The sequence below is a fragment of the Syngnathus scovelli genome, chromosome 18 (assembly GCF_024217435.2).
Source record: "Syngnathus scovelli strain Florida chromosome 18, RoL_Ssco_1.2, whole genome shotgun sequence".
NCBI lineage: Eukaryota > Metazoa > Chordata > Actinopteri > Syngnathiformes > Syngnathidae > Syngnathus > Syngnathus scovelli.
The window spans coordinates 4,779,269-4,801,303 of NC_090864.1; the positions used below are offsets into that span (position 1 = coordinate 4,779,269).

At 48.4% G+C, this 22,035-nt stretch overlaps 3 protein-coding genes and 1 long non-coding RNA gene across 9 annotated transcripts; 2 read left to right on the forward strand and 2 right to left on the reverse strand.

The window, feature by feature from the left end:
- The first annotated feature begins 4 nt into the window (after positions 1 to 4).
- On the forward strand, positions 5 to 6,709 carry tmprss7 (transmembrane serine protease 7). The gene is made up of 18 exons (XM_049749910.1): positions 5 to 145; positions 616 to 820; positions 906 to 1,036; positions 1,114 to 1,181; positions 1,398 to 1,591; positions 1,660 to 1,695; positions 1,819 to 2,047; positions 2,705 to 2,829; positions 2,976 to 3,082; positions 3,151 to 3,257; positions 3,351 to 3,487; positions 3,561 to 3,668; positions 5,038 to 5,148; positions 5,220 to 5,336; positions 5,528 to 5,702; positions 5,771 to 6,039; positions 6,104 to 6,240; positions 6,313 to 6,709. Exons 1-18 carry the CDS (start codon positions 131 to 133, stop codon positions 6,472 to 6,474), a joined length of 2,433 nt encoding a protein of 810 aa, XP_049605867.1. The 5' UTR covers positions 5 to 130; the 3' UTR covers positions 6,475 to 6,709.
- On the reverse strand, positions 1,346 to 3,651 carry LOC137839679 (uncharacterized). The gene is made up of 2 exons (XR_011085732.1): positions 3,525 to 3,651; positions 1,346 to 1,616 (listed from the first exon to the last, which is right to left on the reverse strand). It is a non-coding gene; the product is annotated as an uncharacterized lncRNA (long non-coding RNA).
- A 155-nt stretch (positions 6,710 to 6,864) lies between the features above and the next one.
- Positions 6,865 to 11,858, forward strand: LOC125986273 (suppressor of tumorigenicity 14 protein). 3 transcript variants are annotated; one of them, XM_049749901.1, is made up of 19 exons: positions 6,865 to 7,090; positions 7,155 to 7,323; positions 7,511 to 7,638; positions 7,997 to 8,064; positions 8,137 to 8,330; positions 8,449 to 8,538; positions 8,604 to 8,826; positions 8,884 to 9,029; positions 9,179 to 9,276; positions 9,348 to 9,451; positions 9,527 to 9,660; positions 9,743 to 9,850; positions 9,934 to 10,035; positions 10,095 to 10,208; positions 10,291 to 10,410; positions 10,553 to 10,736; positions 10,797 to 11,074; positions 11,215 to 11,351; positions 11,615 to 11,858. In XM_049749901.1, the coding sequence occupies exons 1-19, from the start codon at positions 7,022 to 7,024 to the stop codon at positions 11,780 to 11,782; spliced, it is 2,634 nt and encodes an 877-aa protein (XP_049605858.1). In that variant the 5' UTR covers positions 6,865 to 7,021; the 3' UTR covers positions 11,783 to 11,858. The 3 variants fall into 3 exon arrangements, with proteins under 3 accessions (XP_049605858.1, XP_049605860.1, XP_049605859.1); XM_049749903.1 differs by having other exon boundaries at positions 10,128 to 10,208; XM_049749902.1 differs by having other exon boundaries at positions 7,514 to 7,638.
- Positions 11,859 to 12,237: 379 nt separating this feature from the next.
- Positions 12,238 to 21,386, reverse strand: LOC125986274 (solute carrier organic anion transporter family member 5A1). Of its 4 annotated transcripts, XM_049749907.2 has the most exons (11): positions 21,104 to 21,386; positions 19,008 to 20,098; positions 16,999 to 17,131; positions 16,730 to 16,929; positions 16,456 to 16,620; positions 15,913 to 16,111; positions 15,634 to 15,793; positions 13,397 to 13,641; positions 13,259 to 13,323; positions 12,974 to 13,088; positions 12,654 to 12,894 (listed from the first exon to the last, which is right to left on the reverse strand). In XM_049749907.2, exons 2-11 carry the CDS (start codon positions 19,918 to 19,920, stop codon positions 12,798 to 12,800), a joined length of 2,292 nt encoding a protein of 763 aa, XP_049605864.1. In that variant the 5' UTR covers positions 19,921 to 20,098; positions 21,104 to 21,386; the 3' UTR covers positions 12,654 to 12,797. The 4 variants fall into 4 exon arrangements, with proteins under 4 accessions (XP_049605861.1, XP_049605865.1, XP_049605866.1 ...); XM_049749904.2 differs by having other exon boundaries at positions 12,238 to 13,088; positions 21,104 to 21,384; XM_049749908.2 differs by having other exon boundaries at positions 12,238 to 13,088; positions 19,620 to 20,098; positions 21,104 to 21,381.
- Positions 21,387 to 22,035: the final 649 nt, after the last annotated feature.

The window sequence follows — 22,035 nt, forward strand, 5'->3', positions numbered from 1 at the left end:
GAACGGTGTGCTGGGTCTTGCTCCGAAAGTGGGTCGTTCAAAAAGAGAACTGGAAATGAGCAAATAAAGTGGGAATGCCTGCGGCATAGGTTCCGAGTGCAAGGCGAGCGGCGATGTCGACGCATTTCAAATGGATACCGCCAGCGTAAGAGCATATTTTGATCTGTTTTTTTCTTCTGTCTGCTGCTACTTTTTAGATTCTGTTCTTTTAAATGGTGTCAGTTATGTCAACCCATATTTACCATGAGTTTGAATGTGTGTGAAAATTCAGAACACAGCCACATTACGAGGGTGTCCGCACTTGTGCGACGACATTTTTCCCGTTATTTTTTTACTTCCGAGGAGCCTAACGCACTGCATATCGGGTGACCCCAAATGAATAACACATGTGCATTGGAGTGTCATTCAATTCACCAGAGATGGGATCAAGCAGCCTTACAGTATTACATTCACATCTTTTGTCGTTCTCCATTATGGTCCAAAGTGTTAACGGTTCTCTGAACATGTTCTGCTTGACATTTCCTCACTGTTTGTTCTAGGTCATTAATCACATCCTTGTTAAGAGTGGGCTCTCTAAAAGGGTGACTAATCCCCCCCCTTTGCGGGTTTCTATAGGTCGCAGATGTATCGGTGGAGGTGTCCACGGTGGACCACACGCTGCAGAAGCTGAGTAGGACGTACAGGAAGTCGAGGCGGAAGCCTAAAGGTCTTTCCAGGCTGTGGGCTTACCTGCTGAGCATTCAGCACCTGGCGGTTATCATCACGGCCGTGGTCTTTGTTTTGGTGGTGGTCCTCTGGTCGCTGCTCTGGGTCTTCATATGTAAGTGTGTGTTGGCCAAGTGCAATATCACTTTAGAAAATGTTTTCCCCCCATAATGGACCAACATTTCTCGTATTGATCACAGTCCGACGCGAGGGTAACAGTGGCGTGTACTTTGCCGGGATGTTCCGCGTGGCCAATGTGGAGTTCATCCCGGAGTACCGCCAGGCCGGGTCCCGTGAGTTTGTCTCCATGGCAACCAAAATACAGCATGTGGTATGTGTGTGTGTGTGTGTGGGGGGATATTGTGCATCATACACTGCGCATTTACGCAGTGTTAAATGTTGCTGCAGGTGAGCAGTGTGTACAAGGTGTCCTCAGTGGCTCGTCTGTACAAGCACAACTTCATTTCAGACCTGAGGTACAATTTCTTGTAAATAATACACCTACCAGCTTAGCTAGTCATTTGAGGGCCCTAACGCAAACCCATGGGATTCCGCAGGGGTCAATACTCGACCCCATCCTCTTTCATCCCAGATCTATTAATTTGACACAGTCATTCCCCAAACACTTTTACAAAGCCTATCATTGAAACGTTGACTTTATTGGCTGGTATGGTCTTGTCAAAATACGTCAGTACCAACAGTAAGGGAGGCGTACTGGTGCACTTCTGGATGGTGTTTGAAGTCCCTCGGCTGAAGAGCGCGGTGGTGTGCGAGGAGTGCGTGGGCGTCATCCTCAGGGATTCAGTGCACACCAGCCTGAAGAACCGCTCATCGGTGGGCTACCTGCTGGACCTCCCTGTAGACATCGATTCCATTCTCATCAATGGTGACTCTGATGTGTGGAGTCTTTCCTTTTGTTTAAGAAAAAAAATTGACATTTTTATTGTTTTGTAGCTGTCCAACGATCAGATTACACATCCACTGCAGCAGGTGGGTGGATAATTTATCACCTGAAATGATGTTTATTTGATCAAGAATTCTGGTGGTGCGAATATCATTGTTTCACCTCTTTATCATATCCAAAAAGTAAGACCTGAAATATGAATATTACAGGATCCCAGTGTGTAGACAAACTTTACGCCAGCCTTCCTGGTGTCAGCGTCCCTTTGAATATCTTTTCATCATGGGGCGATGTCCGATGCCACGTAAAGCTGACCGCCGTCGCCGGTTTCCTCATCCGGCTGACCATAGCCTCCTTCCAAATGGAGCCCAGTGACTGCGTTTATGATGCCCTGACTGCGTACGACGCTCTTCTGCCCATGAGGGGACGAGTTCTGCTCAGGTGAATTCTACCGCAACCCCCCCGTTCTGCATCCCTTGCAATGTTCTCATCTTCTTAAAAAAAATTACATCTGAAAATTGGGATAAAAACGAAAAAGCAGAACGATGTTGAGAATAAAAAGTGCTATAGCAATTTATATTGCTATATCCATCTATTTTCTGAACCGCTTAGTCCCCACGGGGGTCGCGGGTGTGCTGGAGCCTATCCCAGCCGTCAACGGGCAGTAGGCGGGGGACACCCTGAACCAGTTGCCAGCCAATCGCAGGGCACACAGAGACAAACAACCATTTGCACTCGCACTTACACCTAGGGACAATTTGGAGTGCTCAATCGGTCTACCAAGCATGTTTTTGGGATGTGGGAGGAAACCGGAGTGCCCGGAGAAAACCCACGCGGGCCCGGGGAGAACATGCAAACTCCACACAGGGAGGGCCAGAACCCGAATCGAACCCGCACCCTCGTAACTGTGAGGCGGACATGCTACCCAGTGCGCCACTGAGCCTATATTGCTATATATATATGTATATATATATATATATATATATATATATATATATATATATATATATATATATATATATATATATATATATATATATATATATATATATATATATATATATATATATATATATATATATATATATTATATTCCAGGCTATGCACCCCGGTTTCCAGTTCTATCTCCCTTGTGTCCACCTCCAACGTCATGCTGCTGTCCTTCACTATGACCGGTGGATCCAAGAGCTTCCGCGGGCACTTTGAGGCCATCACAGAAGAGTGTATGTCATCTTTGTCTTTGAATCGTGGATACAAAACAACAAAGTCTTTAGGCTCACAATTTTGTTGCCATCGATGGTCTTGATCACGAAAAACTTGGCTTTTGAATAGACCTGTGTAGACTTTTTATATCCACTGTACTCCTCAGTGTGCCTGTCTCGCATCATCCCGCAATCGCACGTGAGTGGTTCGATCAACAGCCCCTTCCACCCCAGCCTCATGCCCCCCCACTCCTCCTGCACCTGGATCTTTCAGGTAAAGCTCCGGAATATACACCTTACACTTGAACTTGCCATTACCTGTTTTTTGTGCCTTTATTCTAGACCCCCGATGCCGCTTTAGGGGTTGCACTCCAACTTAAAAATTATGTGCTGAGACCAAAAGACATGAAGGGCTGTGAGCATGGATGGTGGAGAGTCAACGAACTAATGTATGGGGAATAATATCAGAAAAAAAATTAAAATGTATTTTTTCACAATAAATACGGCAATGCGTATTGAGTTAGCCAAATTGTCGCTAACAGTTTCTGCGGCAGCTACGTGGGACACGAGAGCGTATTCCGCATTGCGCAACACATGGCCGAGGTGGAGTTTCGCTGCACCTCTCGAAGCGCTGCTCAACCTTTTCAGTTGTCGTACAGCAGCTACAATATCAGCCAGCGTAAGAGTTTGTTTTTATCGCTGAAGAGGAGTTCTACCTCATGTTTGTGCCGCCACTCTCGACTTCTCCGCAGCGTGTCCTGAAAGTCATTTCTTGTGCTCCACCGGACTCTGCGTCGAGAAAAGTCGGCGCTGCGACGGGCTGGACGACTGCCAGGATGAGAGCGACGAGGTCTTCTGCTGTGAGTCAAATTGTTCCTATTTGCTGATGACTTTTAGGACTTTTTATGAATTTTCGGACTATAAGTCGCGTTTTTTTTCATAGTTTGGGTGGGGGGGGCGACTTATAATGGGGAGCGACTTATATGTGAATTTTTTCAAACATTTCAAAAAAAAAAAAAAAAAAGTGAAACCGTGATAAACGAACCGCAATGTAGCAAGGGATTACTGTAATTAGAATTTCAAGTGACGTCAGCAGCGCGACGAAGATGACGAAGGGCCCCGTGTATTACCGGCATCATTAGCGGCTTTGTTTCTAAGTGACACGGAGGATGAAGAGTTTGAAGGATTTAAGGATTTGGAGTGACACAGAAGGTTTGAAAAACTATTATGGCTTTTACGCACGCCCAGTCCTACTCTACGGAGCTCTCTTTCAACCCCGTGGATAGAAGTCGGGGGCCGGCCCTCGACCGGGTGGCTGTCCGGGGACGGTGGATGGGGCTCGGTCATGGCTTTTACGCACGCCCGGTCCTATTCTATGGATCTCTCTTCCACCTCCGTGGCTGGAAGTCCACGCCGCCACACGCCTGGAAGTTTGTTTTGTTAAATAAAGAGGCATTTACCAAACCCCGTCTTTCCTTGTACTTTGTTAACGCTACAATATAGTTATATACTAGATCTGTGGAATAATGACGAGGCTAACGTCAGGGCGCACGCGCGGTGAGGAATTTGATCGATGGATTTAATGATTTAGAGTGCACAGATGGTTTGATAATATTATTGCTTATATAATAGTTATTTGATATCTAATTTATATATCGTTATATGGGCCTGTGGAATATTTTGAAGTGCAAGCGCCGTCAGCGGCGCGCACCCATTGTTGACAAAGGACGATCGATGGATTTAATGAATTGGAGTGACACAGATGGTTTTATAAACGTGTTATTTATGTAATAGTTTTTTTTAATAACTCTGAATGTTACGTCAGGCCTGTTCTCAGCTTTTCGTTTGTGTTTATGTTACGTTAGCATACCTATCGTTTAGCCTGCTGTTGCTCGTTCATGTCTGTTCTTGGTGTTGGATTTTGTCGAATAAATTTCCCCCCAAAATGCGACTTATGCTCTGGAGCGACTTATAAATGTATTTTTTCACGTTATTGTGCATTTTATGGCTAATGCGACCTATATTCCGGAACGACTTTTAGTCTGAAAATTATGGTAATAACACGCATTATGTTGGAAACAAAAGTTGTATAGCTTTAAGAATACAGTTTTAAAATTAATTGATGGCTATTGTGTACTTTCAAGGGGAAACATGTTTTCCACAAATTAAATTGTGGTGAATGTGGTACTCAATTTCTTTTTTTTAAATCCGCTTGTCTTTTCTTTGCAGTGATGCCCACCAAAAACTGTGGCGGCGGCAGCAGCCCTCTGCATCCTTTGTTTGACTGTAATGGTGAGCCGGACTGCGCCAACGGTTTGGATGAAACCAACTGCACGCAGGGTGAGACATCTGTGAAATATTTCCATCGTATCTGTCCGTCTTTGCCTCTGATGCGCTTTGCTGTGCGACAGAAACTATCTGCTCGGCCGTCAGCTTTCGCTGCAACAGCGACTCGTGCATCCGTAAAAAGAACGCCAGGTGTGACGATGTCACTGACTGTCAGGACGGCAGCGACGAACGTGACTGTGGTGAGAAAATGTCATTGAAACATCCTCAATGCAAATATTATGCTGTATTTCTACTTGTCTTTAAAAAAAATTGTCATTTATGTAACATGGGCTTTTGTCCTTTTTAAGGGAAGTCAATTACTTATGTACATAGTAGAAGGCATTTCTAAGAAAGTTTAAAAAAAAAAATAAGAGCGTAAGGTCTTGTGCAGCTTGTGGGCTCCCCACTCCCCCCGTGGCCCATCGCATCGTGGGCGGGTCCGACTCAGACGAGGGCGAGTGGCCTTGGCAGGTCAGCCTGCACTATTCGGGTCACCTGATCTGCGGCGCCTCCGTGCTCTCATCCGATTGGCTCATCTCGGCAGCGCACTGTTTCAGCAAAGACAGGTCGCTTCTCCATCTTTTTCTCTCGCTCATTTGGCGGGTTCGCAAATCGACATCCGAACCCCCCGCAGACTGTCCGATCCACGACGCTGGCGGGCCCACTTGGGCGCGCTAATGCAGGGTTCCGCCAAACATGTGGCAGAGATCCAGCGAATCGTGGCGCACGAGTACTACGACGCCAGTACGTTGGACTACGACGTAGCACTGCTGCAGCTCAAGAGGGCGTGGCCGGCTTCGCTGGGCCCGCTGGTGCAGCCTGTGTGCCTGCCCGCCAGCTCGCACGCCGTCACCGCCCAACACCACTGCTGGGTGACAGGCTGGGGACATCGCTCTGAAGACGGTGAGGAATGCCTGGTTGGAAATGATACCAAAATATATGCCATGATGTGACTTCCTCCCCGCAGACAAGTCACTGCCGACTGTGCTGCAGAAAGCCCAGGTGTCCATCATGAGTCAGACTGAGTGCAAGGCAATTTACGGACTGGTGTCGCCCCGCATGCTGTGCGCTGGGGTCTCGACAGGGGAGCGGGACGCCTGCAGGGTGACTCCCGCCTCTGCGCCAACCTCCAAAATGTTAATTGTCTCCAACCTATACTCTGCTTTGATTGGTCAGGGGGATTCGGGCGGGCCGCTATCCTGTCAGGCGCCCAGTGGGGGCCGCTGGTTCCTGATTGGCATCGTCAGCTGGGGTGCGGGCTGTGGCCGACCTGAGCTGCCCGGCGTCTACACCAGGGTCAGCAAGTTCTCCTCGTGGATCTATGGCCATATCAGCTGACAGCCCTATTCAAAACCCATAATCAAATTCAAAGTGGACATTGGGTAAAGTATTGTACACTTAAGCATTTACATCATCAGAACATGAGTCATTTTTTTTTCCATTTAGACAATCTTTCATTTAATAAATTTTTTTTACTTCATCCACAAATGATCTGGCCCATCCATCCGCTTTAAAAATCCAAAGTTTGCCGTTATTGTTGATGGAACAATAAATGTTGATTGAATGTACCTTACAGCAGCATCTCGAGTCATTTGATGCCAGATTAGCGATTGAGGGCTCTTTCTAAATACCCCCCACCCCCTGCAGAGCATTCAACCCGTCGCAATTGCAACAAGGGGGAAGTTTGCACACAATGTCAGTCAACGAGGTTCGCACATAGTGGCCTCATTGTCCCCCGCCCCGGCCGTGCAATGCATTGTGGGACTCAGGCCGACACCTAAAAGCGGAGCAGGTGAATAAAAAAGGGGGTCGGATTTCGTCCTGGGGTGGGGGGGGGGGGTCTCGCTCCTTCAATCGCCTCACCGGAACGACCCGGGACTCCGCGATGAGGAGGGAAAGCTGCCAGGTGTACTGCGTCTTCGGCCATGGGCGCTCCAGCTCCTCTGGGCTGCCGGTAAGAATCCCAACCTCGCCTATCTTGTCACAACAAAGCCAACCTTAAGCTGCATGTTCCACAGAAGGAAGAAGGTGTCTCCAATGAGCCGGTTCAACTCCCGAGCACCCAGACGAAGACCGAAAAAGATCAGGTCTCGACTTCCAAATGCGGTTGCCGCAGGAGATGGGTGTTGGGACTGCTGTCCGTCTTATGTGTCGTCGCCATCTCTTTCGCTGCCTACTACTTGACATGTGAGTAACACTTTCCTCTGTTCATCATGAAATTGATGACACGAAAACAAACACAGATTGTCTTGCTATTGTTCTCTTTCAAATACATATTTTCGCCATTTCCAAGAAGACATCATTTACTCACAATTTGGTTATTTGTGGCAAGGGATGACTCAAAAGCTTTTGTCTTCCTGCCACTTTTCTTCAGCAGCCCCAACCTCCTCCGTGTTCTTCCTGGGATGCAGCGTGGAGCTTCCCAACTTGAGCTTCTCCGCCGAGCTCGCCGACTCCTCCTCGCCGCAGTTCGGCCAGCAGGCGCGCTCTTTAACGCCTTACGTGAGTCCACGTTGCTCTCAATGTCGTTTGCATTTTCCCTTCTCCTTGTCTTTCGTCTTTTGCATCTCCTTGCCGTTAAATGTAAAGCTGAAACAGGAGCTCGTCACGCTGTGTGTGTGCGTGCGTCCAAAGGGGGTCCAAAGGGTCCTCAGGGATCAGGCTCTTTCAGTCTTGAGGACAAGCCCGCCATAGTGAGAGGACGAGCAAAAGGCTTCAATACTGACATTGTCTGTGTGCGACGTGACACACACGCACACAACAGTGGGCTGGTCCTCGGAGAAGGCATAATATTCGGAAGAGCAAATGTGTATAAATAAATAAACCCCTCCCTCCCTGCACCTCACAAAATATTTTTCAGTTCTCAAAACTCTACAAGTCCTCCCCGTGGAACTCTTACTACCTGCGCTCAGGGATTGCTGCTTTCAGGTACGCTGCCGCAAAAACATTGGGACACCCGGGCATCATTATGCGACTGAAGGTCATGCTTGCGTGTGTCAGTGAAGGCACACAAGGCCTCAACGTGTTCTACTGGAGCCAGTTCTCCGCCCCGGACTACGTCGCCATGGCGATACGGCGGTCCAGCCCGGAGAGTCTGCAGCGCAGGCTGCCGGGGGGCAACACAGCTGTGTGGGATGGCCGACGCGAGCAGCGCTACTACTTGGAGCAAGACGACGTCATACTACACCTCCTCGGTAACGGAGCTTTGCACCATCCGTGTCAAATCGTGTGAAAAAAACGTTACCATATCTTGTATTAGAACATCACAATGTCCAAAAACTCTCAATATACTTTTGACATCACCATTTGTAGGTTTGGATCCTGATGAGTGGGAAGAAAAATCCGACAAGCTTAAGAATCCAAGCATCCTCCAAAGTGGGAAGTGGCAGTTTGGCTTTCAAGGTGAGACTTGGAAAAAATAGGAAAGAAATCTAAGCTCAAATGTGCTTTTTGCTTCCCGTCTGAAGCGGTGTCCTTCGACCTGTATGCTAAACTCGGCATGAACCGCACCCTGGTTCTGGTGAGTCCCAAGAAGCTCTACTACCAATGGCGCCTTCGCGTGCCTTCGGGTCACGCCGTCCACCTGGTGGTCCTTGTGCTCTACGCTGGTGCCACAGCGCCAAGCTGCGGCGCTCACAAGATGTCTGCCTACGACTTCCTGCTTCCTTTGCAGAATAAGATCATCGCCAGGTACGCCCTCTCGCCCGTTGGGTTTTGCGTTCTCACCACCAATTTTTGTGGCCGCAGGTGGTGTGGAATACCCCTGACGTCGGGCTCCTCGCCCGCCATGAGGCTGACGTCCTCGGGGAACGTCATGCTGCTCACCTTCTCCTTCAGCCGGCAGAGGGAGGGGGCTGTCTTCAAAGCCTACTTCCAGGCTGTCCCCAAAGCGGGTTAGTAGAGAACACAACTTTTTCCATTGAGCTTCATGTTCATTGTGTTGTGGCAAATATTCACACTTTGAGCACATGATGGAAATCTGGCATGTGATATTGGTTGAGAATGAAATTGTCTTGGGGTACTGTGTTTTTGTTTTATCTAGGTTGCGGGGGGTCACTGTCTTCTTGGAATGGCTCTATTTCCTCACCATACCATCCCTATCACTACCCTCCCAATATAGACTGCAGGTGGACACTACGGGTGAGTTTACGCATGTTTACGAGGATTTTCTTTCTTTTTTCATACGCATCAATCAACTGGCTCACACTCAGGCACCGTTGCCCGGCTACCTGATCTCCGTGACGATGGTGATGCTTGACATCCAGCTGTCGTCTGACGGCTGCGAGAAGGACTGGCTGGACGTCGGTGGCGTCAAGTGAGTCATGAGGGCAATGTGATCAATTCAGGTGGTCACGTGGTGGTCACCTATCTCGTCTCTTATTTGGTCTAGATTGTGCAACCGGGTATCGGAAAGCGGTAAAAGGCGGCTCTACTCGTCTCCGCTCTCCATCCACTTCCACTCGGACGAAGCCGTGAGTCACCGGGGCTTTCATCTGCGCTACCGGGCCTTCTCGCCACAGGGCTGTAAGTAGCCGCCCCGTCCTGCCCTGTCCCGCCCCACTCATCTAAAGGCCCAGCGCTTAACGGATATCTTCTGTACTATAAGCCTGCCCGCCGCATCAGTTCGGCTGCGACGACGACCGCTGCATCCCTTTGAGGCGGGTATGTGATGGCGTGAGGGACTGTGAGGATGGACGTGACGAGGCCAGATGCTGTAAGTCTGGGTTAGGGCTAGGGTTTAAGGGTCTGTGATCATCAAACTTCCACTGTAGCCTCAGCGTTTTTGTTTGCGCCTAGCGTCGTGCAGCCCTGGCGAGGTGTTGTGCGCCTACGGCCAGTGTCAAGCTCAAAACAGCCAGTGTGGCGTCTGCGCAGATAGTGGCGAAGACAGCGGCTGCAGTGAGTCAACGCACACACAAAGACAAAGTGCACCTTCCTATCATTTCCTATGTTGGCAGGAACTAAATGTCACCATACGTGTGCCAACAAAGTGTGCCTGCCCAAGTCTTCAGTGTGCGACGGCGTCGTGGACTGTCAAGATCGCAGCGATGAAATGAACTGCACGAGAACGTGTAAGCATTCATATTCATAGGTATTTATTAATACTCTTACATGTAATTCAGGGTGTTGTTGTTGTTGTTGTTCTTCCCCCAGACGCCAAAGGTTGCTCGTCATCCTCGTACAAATGCGCCAACGGAAAGTGCGTGACAACGCTCAACCCCGAGTGTGACGGACTCAAAGACTGCCAGGACGGGTCTGATGAGCTGCGTTGTGGTAAGAATAATTATTTTAGTAATAAGTATTTTTAAAATGCCCATCTGGGGCCACTGCACTGTACAATAAAATGTGGAAATCTTTTTTGATATCAAATTCAAAAGCAGCGATTGGTTTTGAGAAATGAACACATGCGTATAAGGTTGCGGCGTCCGCCCCCGAAAGAGGCCCAAGATCGTAGGGGGCACCGACGCGTCTCCGGGCTCGTGGCCGTGGCAGGTGAGCCTCCAGATGGAACGTTACGGCCACGTCTGCGGCGCCACCTTACTGGCCACACGTTGGCTCGTCTCGGCGGCGCACTGTTTCCAGGATTCGGACGCCATCAAGTGAGTATTCATACTTAGGAGTTACTTTATATGTTCATACCTATATTTCTTTGTACGCAGGTATTCAGATCCACGCTCATGGCGAGCCTACATGGGTATGCGCTTGATGGCGGCAGGAAAAAGTGCCATTGCCGCCGCCAGCAGGCCGGTACGCCGGATTGTGCCGCACCCCAACTACGAGCAGCTCACGTCCGATTACGACATCGCACTGGTGGAGCTCGGCGCTCCCGTATTCTTCAACGAGCTCGTGCAGCCCGTGTGTGTGCCCGCACCGTCACACGCCTTCGCCATCGGGACCAGCTGCTTCGTCACCGGCTGGGGCGTCCTCACAGAGGACGGTAGGATTTCTCTGACCGTGAACTAACCCTAACCTATAGCCTTCCCTATTAAAATGAATGAAAAAGTCTATCATCAATTCCTAGCCCTAACCCTGCAAGGAAACCCAATGACAATTGATTTGTGTGTGTTTTGATGGCAGGGGAGTTGGCGTCTCGCTTGCAGGAGGCACCGGTGCGCATCATCAACAGGAACACCTGCAACAAGCTCTACGACGATGCCGTCACACCCAGGATGCTTTGCGCAGGGAATCTGCAGGGCGGGGTTGACGCCTGCCAGGTACGTTTTATTTGTGACTAATGCAAATACCAACCATTTATTTCTTTTTTAATGTGCAAATACTTTCCTTAGTTAGACACCCTGTTCCAATCAAGATGAGTTATTTTGTATGTATTTATGAAATTTATATTTTGTTTTTTACCTTTTCATAGCATTTTATTTAGATAAGATGATAAATGCATATTTTTATATGTTTAATGACAATTTCATAATTTTTTACTGTTTTCCACAATTCAGTAATATACGAATACTTGTATTTGTAGGGTGACTCTGGAGGTCCGCTGGTGTGTCAGGAGCTCGGACGGCGCTGGTTCTTGGCGGGCATTGTGAGTTGGGGCGAGGGCTGCGCCAGGCAAAATCGTCCCGGCGTCTACACGCAGGTGGTTAAGTTTGCCAACTGGATTCATCAGCAGACCCGTGGTCAGGTCTGACTTAATGCCAACAAGGACAGGGAACACAACAAGTCATGTTTGGAGTGTCACAGATTAAAATGACTAAAAAAAACAAGTCACTAAAGTATATTTATTCTTTTCTCAGTAATATTAAACAGAATGGTGATTCTTCCAAATGTATAAAAAGTAAACCATACACACCGTAATTGAAAATTGTCTTGATATTCTTGTGTCGCTGCTTCTTAGTTTGATTTAGTAAGTTGTTATGGTTTTGTGGTAATGTGGTTGTAGGGTTCAACTCTTACTCGTGCTGGTGAAAACGTATGAAGTACTCGCACATGAACATGTTGCTTCTGCAATGTCAAGCTGTGTAGCGTAAAGTCAGAGGTAAGATGCTCAAATATATTTGAAGGAAATATGCCTGTGGATCATCTGTGTTTTAAATGCGTAATTATTAAATCCCTTTTAGTTTGACAGTAAATGGTACTGTGGGATTGGCATCAAACACCTTGAGGACTCTTTATTGAGGTTTTGCCAAAAGAAAAAGTCTGGTCACGTGTACCACTGGGTACCACTGTAGATACTGTGATATGTTGAAAATATCCCAACTTACTTTCAGTCAGTGTTTAGTTGGTCTTGGCTCAATGAGAGTTCAAGCATTCTACTGCATTATGTGCATAATACAATCATTAATCATCACCTATTGTAATTACAACATATGGTGGATAAATTCCAGATCACATCTTTGGGACAGTAGCGTTCCTGGAGGTGAAGACAGTAGGCATCTTGCATAGAACACAGTTTGTACTTTGAGTGGGTGAGACAGCACCATAATGGCGGTGTATTGGTCAGCCCTTGAAGAAGAGGGTGAGTGGTGGGTAATTGTTTGTAGAAGGTTAGATGAGCCCAACGCCTCTGGGCGTGATTGTTTTGAGGCTGCCGTGGCAGAGCAGAAACGCGGCAGCAGTGGGGGCCTCGGGCCGCGCAGAGGGGATGAAGACGGGGCAGGAGCGCGTGCGCGCGTGGCACTTGCGACCCTCCCTGGGGTGGCTGATCAGACCGCTGACGGTGCCCGAGAGCAAGGGCAGGGGTGGTGACGGCAATGATGGCGGCAAGCTGGGGCGCCAACGTTCCACGCGCTCCTCCTTGTGCTTGATGGAGTACCACGTAAGAAAGATGAAGACAAAGCCCACGAATTTGAGGCTAGCGGCCAGGCCAAAGTAGACGAACCGGAAGGCGGTGACGTCATACTCCCAGCACGAGCCATGCACGCCGCAGTCTTGCTGCCATAGCATGCACGTGGTGTCGATCACGGCGCCGAAGTAGATTGGCGTCGGGATGTACGCTGGCGAAAAATCAAAACATGAGGCAACATTAGGTCTGCTTGGTGCAAACACCGACTGCATGAAAAAGAAGAATGCAAGAGTCAAAGAAGGTGCTGCTAGATGTTTCTCACCACTGGGTGGCAGCCCTGGACTATTTAAGACTTGACTGCAGAAACTTGAACTAACTCACCAAGAGTTCTGAGAAGGACGAACTGCATGCCCAGAGCAAAAGGCCTCTCTTCTTCATCCACCGACCTGAACATCAACACTTTTCACTTTTGATTTATGTGAGCTAACCCTAACTCTAAACCCTCTAATCCTAACCCACCTGAGCGTGACAATGATGGCGGAGGGCTGTGCACAGGCGGTGATGAGGGTGACAATGAAGAGGAAGACGAGAAAGGGGATGAGCGTGTTGCAGGTGCGCTCGCACTTCCCTGACGTGGCGAAGCCGTTCTCGTTCAGGTAGGTCTTGACGATGACCAGCTGCATCTGGTTGACGGGGCCGCCGCCCGACTGCGGCGTAATCACCTGACGGCTCTGCACGCAGCCGCACTCCGTGTAGTTCCTTATCTGACCAAGAAGAATGGTTCACACGTTAAACATATACAAACCGGATTCGGTTGAAGTTGGGAAATTGTGTAAAATGTAAATAAAAACAAAATACAACGATTTGAAAATCCTTCTCAACCCATATTCAATCGAATACACGACAAAGACAACATATTTAATGTTCAAACTGATAAACTTAATTGTTTTTTGCCAAATAATAATTAACGTAGAATTTCATGGCTGCAACACGTCCAACAGAAGTTTGAAAAGGTGGCAAAAAAAAAAGCTGAGAAAAACTCATCAAACACCTATTGGGTATAAAAGGAGCCTCCCCAAACATGCTCAGTCATTCAAGTTCAAGTTCAAGTTTACTTTATTGTCAAAAATCCTATGTAACAGGGTTACCACAGAGGTTTGAAATTGCGTTTGACCAGTCTCCAATGTGCAGTTTAACTAAAAACATTTAAATAAGACATTGACATAAATCTCTTTCTTTCTCACACACACATACACACTACACACACAACACACACACACACACAGCTAACTTACTCATACTGAATTTACAATTTCTTTCTCTGACATATTCATTCACAACATAAACACAGACAATGCACACTTACACATTGCAGTCATTCAAACACTAACATGCTGATAAACATGTGCAATACTATACAATAAAATACTCTCTCTCACATTCACAAGCAAGGATGGGGTGAGGTTCACCACTGCGTGAGAAAATAGTTGAACAGTTTAAGAACAACATTTCTCAAAGCAAAATTGCAAGGAATTTAAGGATTTCAACATCTACGGTCCATAATATCATCAAAAGGTTCAGAGAATCTGGTGAAATCACTGCACAGAAGCGCCACGGCCGAAAACCAAGACTGAATGACCGTGACCTTCGAGCCATCAGACGGCACTGCCTTAAAAACCAACATAAGTGTGTAAAGGATATCACCAAATGGGCTCAGGAAAACTTCAGAAAACGACTGTCAGTAAATACGTTTCCTCACTACATCAGTAAGTGCGGGTTAAAACTCTACCATGCAAAGCAAAAGCCGTTTATGAACAACATCCAGAAACGCCGCCGGGTTCTCTGGGCCTGAGCTCATGTAAAATGGACTGATGCACAATGGAAAAGTGTTTTGTGGTCTGATGAGTCCACTTTTCAAATTGTTTTTGGAAACACTGGACATTGTGTCCTCCGGACCAAAGCGGAAGCGGACCATCTGGACTGTTATCAACGCAAAGTTCAAAAGCCAGCATCTGTGATGGTATGGGGGTGCATTAGTTCCCATGGCATGGGTGACTTACATTTCTGTGAAGGCAACAAATGCTGAAAAGTACATACAGATTTTGAAGGAACGTATGCTGCCATCCAAGCGACGTCTTTTGCATGGACGCCGCTGCTTATTTCAGCAAGATAATGCCAAGCCACATTCTGCACATGTTTCAACAGCATGGCTTCGAAGTAAAAGCGTCCAGGTTCTCCCCTGGCCCGCTTGCAGTCCAGACCTGTTCCCCATTGAAAATGTGTGGCGCATTATGAAATACGACAGGGAAGACCCCGGCCTGTTGAACAACTGAAGCGGTTCATCAAGCAAGAATGGGAAAGAATTCCACATGAGAAGCTAAGAGAATTAGTCTCCTCTCTTCCAAAACGTTTACTGAGTGTTATTAAAAGGCAAGGTGATGTAACGAAGTGGTAAACATCCCCTTTCCCAACTTCTACTGCACGTGTTGCAGCCATGAAATTCTAAGTTAATTATTATTTGAAAAATAAAATAAAGTTTATGAGTTTGAGCATTAAATATGTTGTCTTTGTAGTGTATTCAATTGAATACATTTTGAAAAGGATTTTCAAATAATTGTATTTGGGTTTTATTTACATTTTACACAATTTCCCAACTTCAACCGAATCCGGTTTGTACATTTGGAATATGACTCAAAGTAGTGAGTCCCGCAAGGCTCTGTCCTTGGCCCTCGCAATTTCTTTATATCTGCACTCACCCCGCCGCTGTCGTTGCCAATGGTGCTGCATCCGGCCAGGCAGGGGTTGAAGTAAGTGATGCCGTCCGAGCCGCACACGGGCGCGTACTCATGGATGCGGCAGCCGCAGTTGACATTGCAACTTCCCGTCAGATTCCTGTGCGCCAACGTCAGCATCGGACTGCAACACACACGTCACGTCTTTGTCGCAAATGACACAGTCGGGAGATTTTTGTTGTGATTAACTACATGGTATTGTATTTATGGATTATCTTTGATTGTTTCTTTCTGGTGGCTCACCCGTTGGTGTAGGGTATGTTGATGCCTCCCAGGTTGATGCTCTCGCAGCCCACGATGAAGAGCGTGGAGAAGCAGAGCAGCGAGACGCCGCTGCAGATCATGGCCAGCTTGGCTGACTCGCGGGCGCCCAGCTTCAGCTTCTTGATGATGTAGCCGCCCAGCACGATACCCACACCCGCGCTGGGCACGATGATCACACCTGCAAGACGCAAAAAGCCAGCATTTGCCAGTGGGAAAGCTTCTAATGTTCTTGCTATCTTCTTCTTCTTCATTGGGTTAGGTGCCATCTTGACATGGTTTGCGTGTCCATGGCAACAGGACCGCCCCTGTGTATCCTAGCAACGGGCACTTGGCGAGGAGGTAATAGTATCGCGCGTGTCTAGAAAGAAGCATATGTTGGCCGGCAGGATACTCGAACCCCACAACGCGGCTTCCTGCTGTTGGGCGGCCATGTTGGTGATGTGACGGCACACAAGCTAACATGAACTTTCAAGCGAGATCATACTGACTACTGACCTCAAATCAAATGACACAAATTCTCACCTGTGTAAATGCTAGCGTTGGAGGCGGGGATTCCAAACTGGGACTCGATGAACTTGGGGATAAAGGTGATGAAGGCGGTGACGATGGCGCACTCGGCCGTGTAAGAGAGGCTGACGAACAGGAAGGTGATGTTGCTGAGGATCCTCAGTGCCGCCCTGGGGATGTCTGCGAGATTAAAGACGACTCATTACCGCAAATGCTTCCAAGGCGACATTCTCGTCCAATCACGTGTGAGGGAATGTCATCCAAAGTCTGCACTCGAGTGGTTGCTCACCTCTGATGTTCTTCCCGAAGCCCATGGAGGACGACACGTCGTGGATTTTGCCGCCGGACTTGTCCTTCATCACATCGTCGTCGTCTTTGTCTGTCTTTGTCCTCCTCTTCTTGTGGCGCGGCGGCAACTTTTTGGGGAAGGCGAACATGGGGAAGATGACCAGGAGCGTCGCAAAGGCACACAGCAAGAAGCCGCTCCACCTGAGCAACACACACTCTATGAGATTTGATTTTGCAAACTGTTAAAAGAACTGCAGTCACCATGGTTACCAGTTGCCTACAAAGCGAGGGTCGCTTTGGTCGATGGAGACGGCGCTTTTGGGGTCCACGTAGAAGCCGATGAGGACGCCTCCAAGCAGGTAACCGGCGGCTGGACCCAGGGCTCCCATCACGTACATGATGGCTGAGGGGAAAACAAATGTTTTTTTTTTTGTTTTACAAAACCCTGCCACCCATTTGTTGTGCAGACAAAAACCGCCAAGAGTCTGCGTGTGAAGGAGAGCTGCCTAACTGCACGCTTGCTCGACTCAATTACGCAAGAGACCTTCAGCGACGCCACGTGAAGGGCGTAACCTTCCGAGCTTGGCATGACTTGATCCCGTTGGGTGCTATCAGCTTTCCCCGGTTGTGTTTGTATCGAGTCAGCAGGTTTGTGGCCGCTGGGGTCTGACTTCCAAGGTGGTGGTATTTCTCCGTATCTCTTCAGAGCTTCCCTAACTGACCTTAGCTCCACCCACTCCCCCTTAGTACTACCCTTGACAACAAAGCCAGAAACTTAATGAGAAAGCACAGCAGTGAGTGAAGTTGCCCCCGGTGGCCAAAGCCATTACTTTGGGCTAATTATAATAATAGTAATAATGAATGACATGAAGATAAGTGCATTTCAAACATAAAGTTTCTTTCTTGGGTTTGGTTGCCTTTTAGGGGTGACGGGTGCAAAAAACAGGCAAACTTAAAGATGCGGGAGCTGGTTGATCTACTAAGCGGTCTTGGTTTTCACGGATCAAAATCACAGCCGAGATGTTTGATCTGGACGTCGCGTCGGCACTGACCGGTACAGGCGGAGAGCTTCAACTTGAAGATGAAAATCCAGCCTCATACAATGCAAAAGTCCTTCTGACTAAAGGCGTCAAGGCGGAGGCCACCCAGGCCACTTTGTGGTACCGCGCGCTCAGTCAGCCAAGACATGGCGGGGTGCACGGAAACCACCTGACTGGAATCAAGTTTCTCAGGTCCACGACTGCCAATGACGCCAGAAGCTCTGAACACATTTGCTGGTCTTCCAAGGTGCCAAATCCTTCCTGCTGCCTGCCCTCGACATTCGAAGGGTCAAAATTTTTTGCTTTCACGACCCATTTCACACCGACACCCAAGCCTCGGAATCGGGGCCTCCCACATGATTCTGGCGGCGGGATCCCGATGCTAATTTGCTTTTCCTCCAGCGGGGCGCTTGTGTCCAACAGCAGCGCCTCACAGCGGGCGAGAACCCACGGCTGAGAATCACAACCTCGCTTGCGGCATTTCCCCAGGAACCTTCCCACACGCTCAAAATAATGCGACTCATGCGCTGGTAATGGCCAGTGGCAAATGATGACCTGCTTGGAATTGCCAAGACAGAGGAAAAGTATGTGGGTTGGAGTAATATTTAACCTTCGTGTGAAAAATCCAACATGATGAAACCGGAGTGGCTGGACGGCGCTGCGTGATCCGTCAGGCCCGGAGGGGGCAAGACAGAGACAGCCCACTGGGGGTCACGGAGGTCAGTGTGCCCGATTATTACGAAACAGAGCGAGCGAGCAAATCTATCAACCACGCGAAAAAGGCGGGTTTTGTGTGAATGGGCAGGGAGCACACTCGACACAGAGCGACGCTGAGCGACAACTGGAGCAATTTGTGGCTGACGCAACTCAGTGTATAGAGTTGAGCCGTCCTGTTCCGTGTTGAAATCACTCAAACTACAATTGGAAAAAATTTTTTGGGGGGGGGGGGGATGGGCGTCGGTGCGAAAGCAATCCATCGCAATGTTTAGCCGGTTTAAGCACATGACTGCCTTTTGATAATGAGAGGTCAGTGAGCCAGCGGGCATCTACGCACAATCCTTGAGCAGATTGAGGGGCGCCGCACCGACGCGGTCACAAGGGAGGATTACTGAGCGAGCCATGCGCGCAAGTCACGGACGGCAGGGAGGCCACACAATGAAGGCATCGAACGCCGGGTGGACGTGGAGCGTGTTTTGCCTTCACACAATGGCGCATTGTGCATGCTGCACGTGCCCTCACCCAGGTAGAGAGACGCGTTCTCCTTCTTGACATTGTCATCCAGGTAGGTGGGCCCGAGGGTGTAGATGGGCGTGGAGCCCATGCCCACCAGTATCTGGGCGCAGATAAACAGCGCCACGTAGAGGTCGTGTTCATCGCCTTCGTGTTGGCGATGGCACGACGGCGCGTCAGCCGCCGCCCGTCCGCTGTCGTTGGCGCCAAGGCAGAGTCCCTCTTGGCCCCCTGATGCGTTCATCTCCTGGATCTGGTAGGGCGGCGAGATGAAGTGGGGCAGGGAGAAGAGCGCGGCCCCGACGGCGATGACCACGCCACCCGCCGCCAGCCAGCGCGGCCTCTGGCCCCGGCCGCCCAAGTACGAGATGAAGACCACCACCAGCAAGCTGCCAATGTCGAAGCAGCTGACCAGTAGGCCTGACTCGGAGCTGCGTAGGCTATAGCGCTTCTCGATGGTGGTGATGACGCTGCTCAGGTAGCCCGAAACCATCAGGGACTGGATGAAGGTCAGGTAGCAAATGCACAACAGGAAGCAGCGCGAGTCTCCGAGGCTAACGGGCATGTACTTTCTGGCCGGGATGCGAAGAAGGCCGGAAAGGGAAAAACCGACTTTCTTACCCCCGGCCGCCCGGTGGGGGTCCATGGGAAGGGAGCTGCTGTGGCCTACCACGCCAGAGGACTGGAAGTCTGTCCTGCAGGAAGGCGACTCCGGGCTTTTCGGCGGCAGTTCGCACTTCTCTTCCACGTGAAGGGCGGCGACGTCAAGCGAGCCAGACTCCTTGCAGCCATATCGGCAGTGTCCGTTCAGGTTCTTGGCCTCGACGCCGCTTATCGAGTCCACGTACTGGTCCCGGAGCTGAAGGATCGCCAGAGATTCTGAGAAATCGCTACCGGTCTCGTCGCTGTCCGAAGACGTCATGGCACAGCCAAGTAGGACGAGGAGGAAGGCAGGTGCAGCTCTGAGAAGACTTGGGCTGAGCTGGGAAGGCTTCTAGTGAGCACTCAGTTGGGGGGCGGGAAGGCTGAAACTAAAGACCGCCCTGCCCGGATTACCGCGGTGGACTGGATGCCTCTGGATCCAGGCATTTTTCCATCTGCTGTCAAACAGCACACATAGAAACAAATTATCCTCACAAGCCAATAAACAAAACAAAAACAACACATATTTGAACTGTGTCTGGTTTAGACTCCATTGTGGCGATGCTTGTTATGGCTTTTTGTTAGATGCTCGTTTCCTTTGTTTCACAGCAGAGCAAGCAGCCTAGAGACAGAACAAACAACAAGTATGGCTGGTGTCCAGAATAAAAGGCATGTGCACTTTGCGCCCCGGGAAATTTTTGGGCCAGGCAATTCTGATGCTGCTCCGAATCTGTTAAAGTTCACGTACTTGAAGTTGTTGTTGTTTTTTTTAAACACACAATAGTATTCTCAACAAGAGTCGTGATTTTAAAACGCTACATGTAAGAAAATTACGCTTATGTACAACACTTGCCAAGTTTGTACTGTACTTTATCCCTGGGTGAAATTTGCCCTTTAGAAATTTTCCAGGCATAATCTGGTGAATTAGGTTTTCACGTAGCACTGTTTTGCATTGTATTCCTAAAATAGCGTTTTTGAAGAGGTATTGCGCTCTATGTAATTAGATTTGGGTTTTGTTTTCTTATTTTGAGTAAGTCTGTTATGAATCTGGGGCTTTAAATAAACACAAGCCACCGTGTAAATAAAAATATGACTTTGTTTACTGACGCACGGTTTCAGTGTGCGGATTGTCCGCATTCGCCAACGGCCTCACGGATGTCCACTTTTGAATCGGTAAACTGCTAAATTTTAAAGCAAAAGCCGACCGTAAACAACACCAACGAGCGAGTGACGATGTAGTCTAAACCCCAAAAGGGTCCAATTCGACAAATAAACAGCAGCATCTCTTCTTTTGTCAAGGCACAAACACAGTGGGAGAACAAAAGAGCAGGCTGGGTCACTAAATGTCTCACCCTAACGACAAACACGCTGCGACAACGGCACAATATTGATATTATTGTACAAATTTGTCAAAAAGTGGCTTTGAATAAGTTACAGAAATTCAAAAGAGCCGTTGCACTCACATGGGACAGAAAGAACGTCGCCTGTTTGCATCTTCGGAGCAGTCGCTCGCTGAATGAAACAATGCGCTGAGCTGCTACTGCAGCCACAGTTGCTGCTGCGTCCAGGGACCGTGGGAAATTAGTTAACTTTAACAGTCTCGCCACAAAAAGCGACGCGGGAGAAAATTGTTGTTTTGATGTAGCGTTGTAGGATATTGGCGAATAGTTATAACGGTTTATAGGCGGGCGAAGACGCATAGCCGAAAATAATAGGTAACTTTGAACGCACCGAGCCACCGGCCCTGAATGGTTTATCACCTCAACCATCTTAAGATGGGACTTGTAGTTTACAATTTTTAATGACATAACAAGCTAAACTTAAATAGCATAATGATGACAAAACACGAACCTTTAAACGCTAAGAAATTGGAACAGAGCATTATTGCAACCCAAGATTTATTATAACGACATTTTGATGTCGAATAAGCGACACTCGAAACCTCTGTTGACTTCGCGAACCGGCATGCATTTCGGCCCAGTACATGACGTTGTCTCGACAGCTGGCAACAGTGCTGACCGATGTGCAATGGAAGGGTCACGCACAAAATATCCATAGGCACGCCTGATAAAACAATATTGATAAAACACACTATTTGCGATTCTAATTGCCATTCAATCATAAAGCTGTTCCGATGTAAAACCCACAAAACGTTTTGGACAGAGGGAATTATTTGGCCTAACAAAGAAAAGATATGATTATACTAAGACTATGATGAAGTAAGCAAGTACACGGAGTTTCAAACAAACAAACAAACAAACAAACAAACAAACAAACAAAAACATGGTAAGTGGTGAGTACAAACTTTGCATAGTCAGGGAACATGAATAAATTGATGATGTCACAGCCAAAAGCTCACATAATTCCGTACAAAATGACAAAATTGAAAGAATGA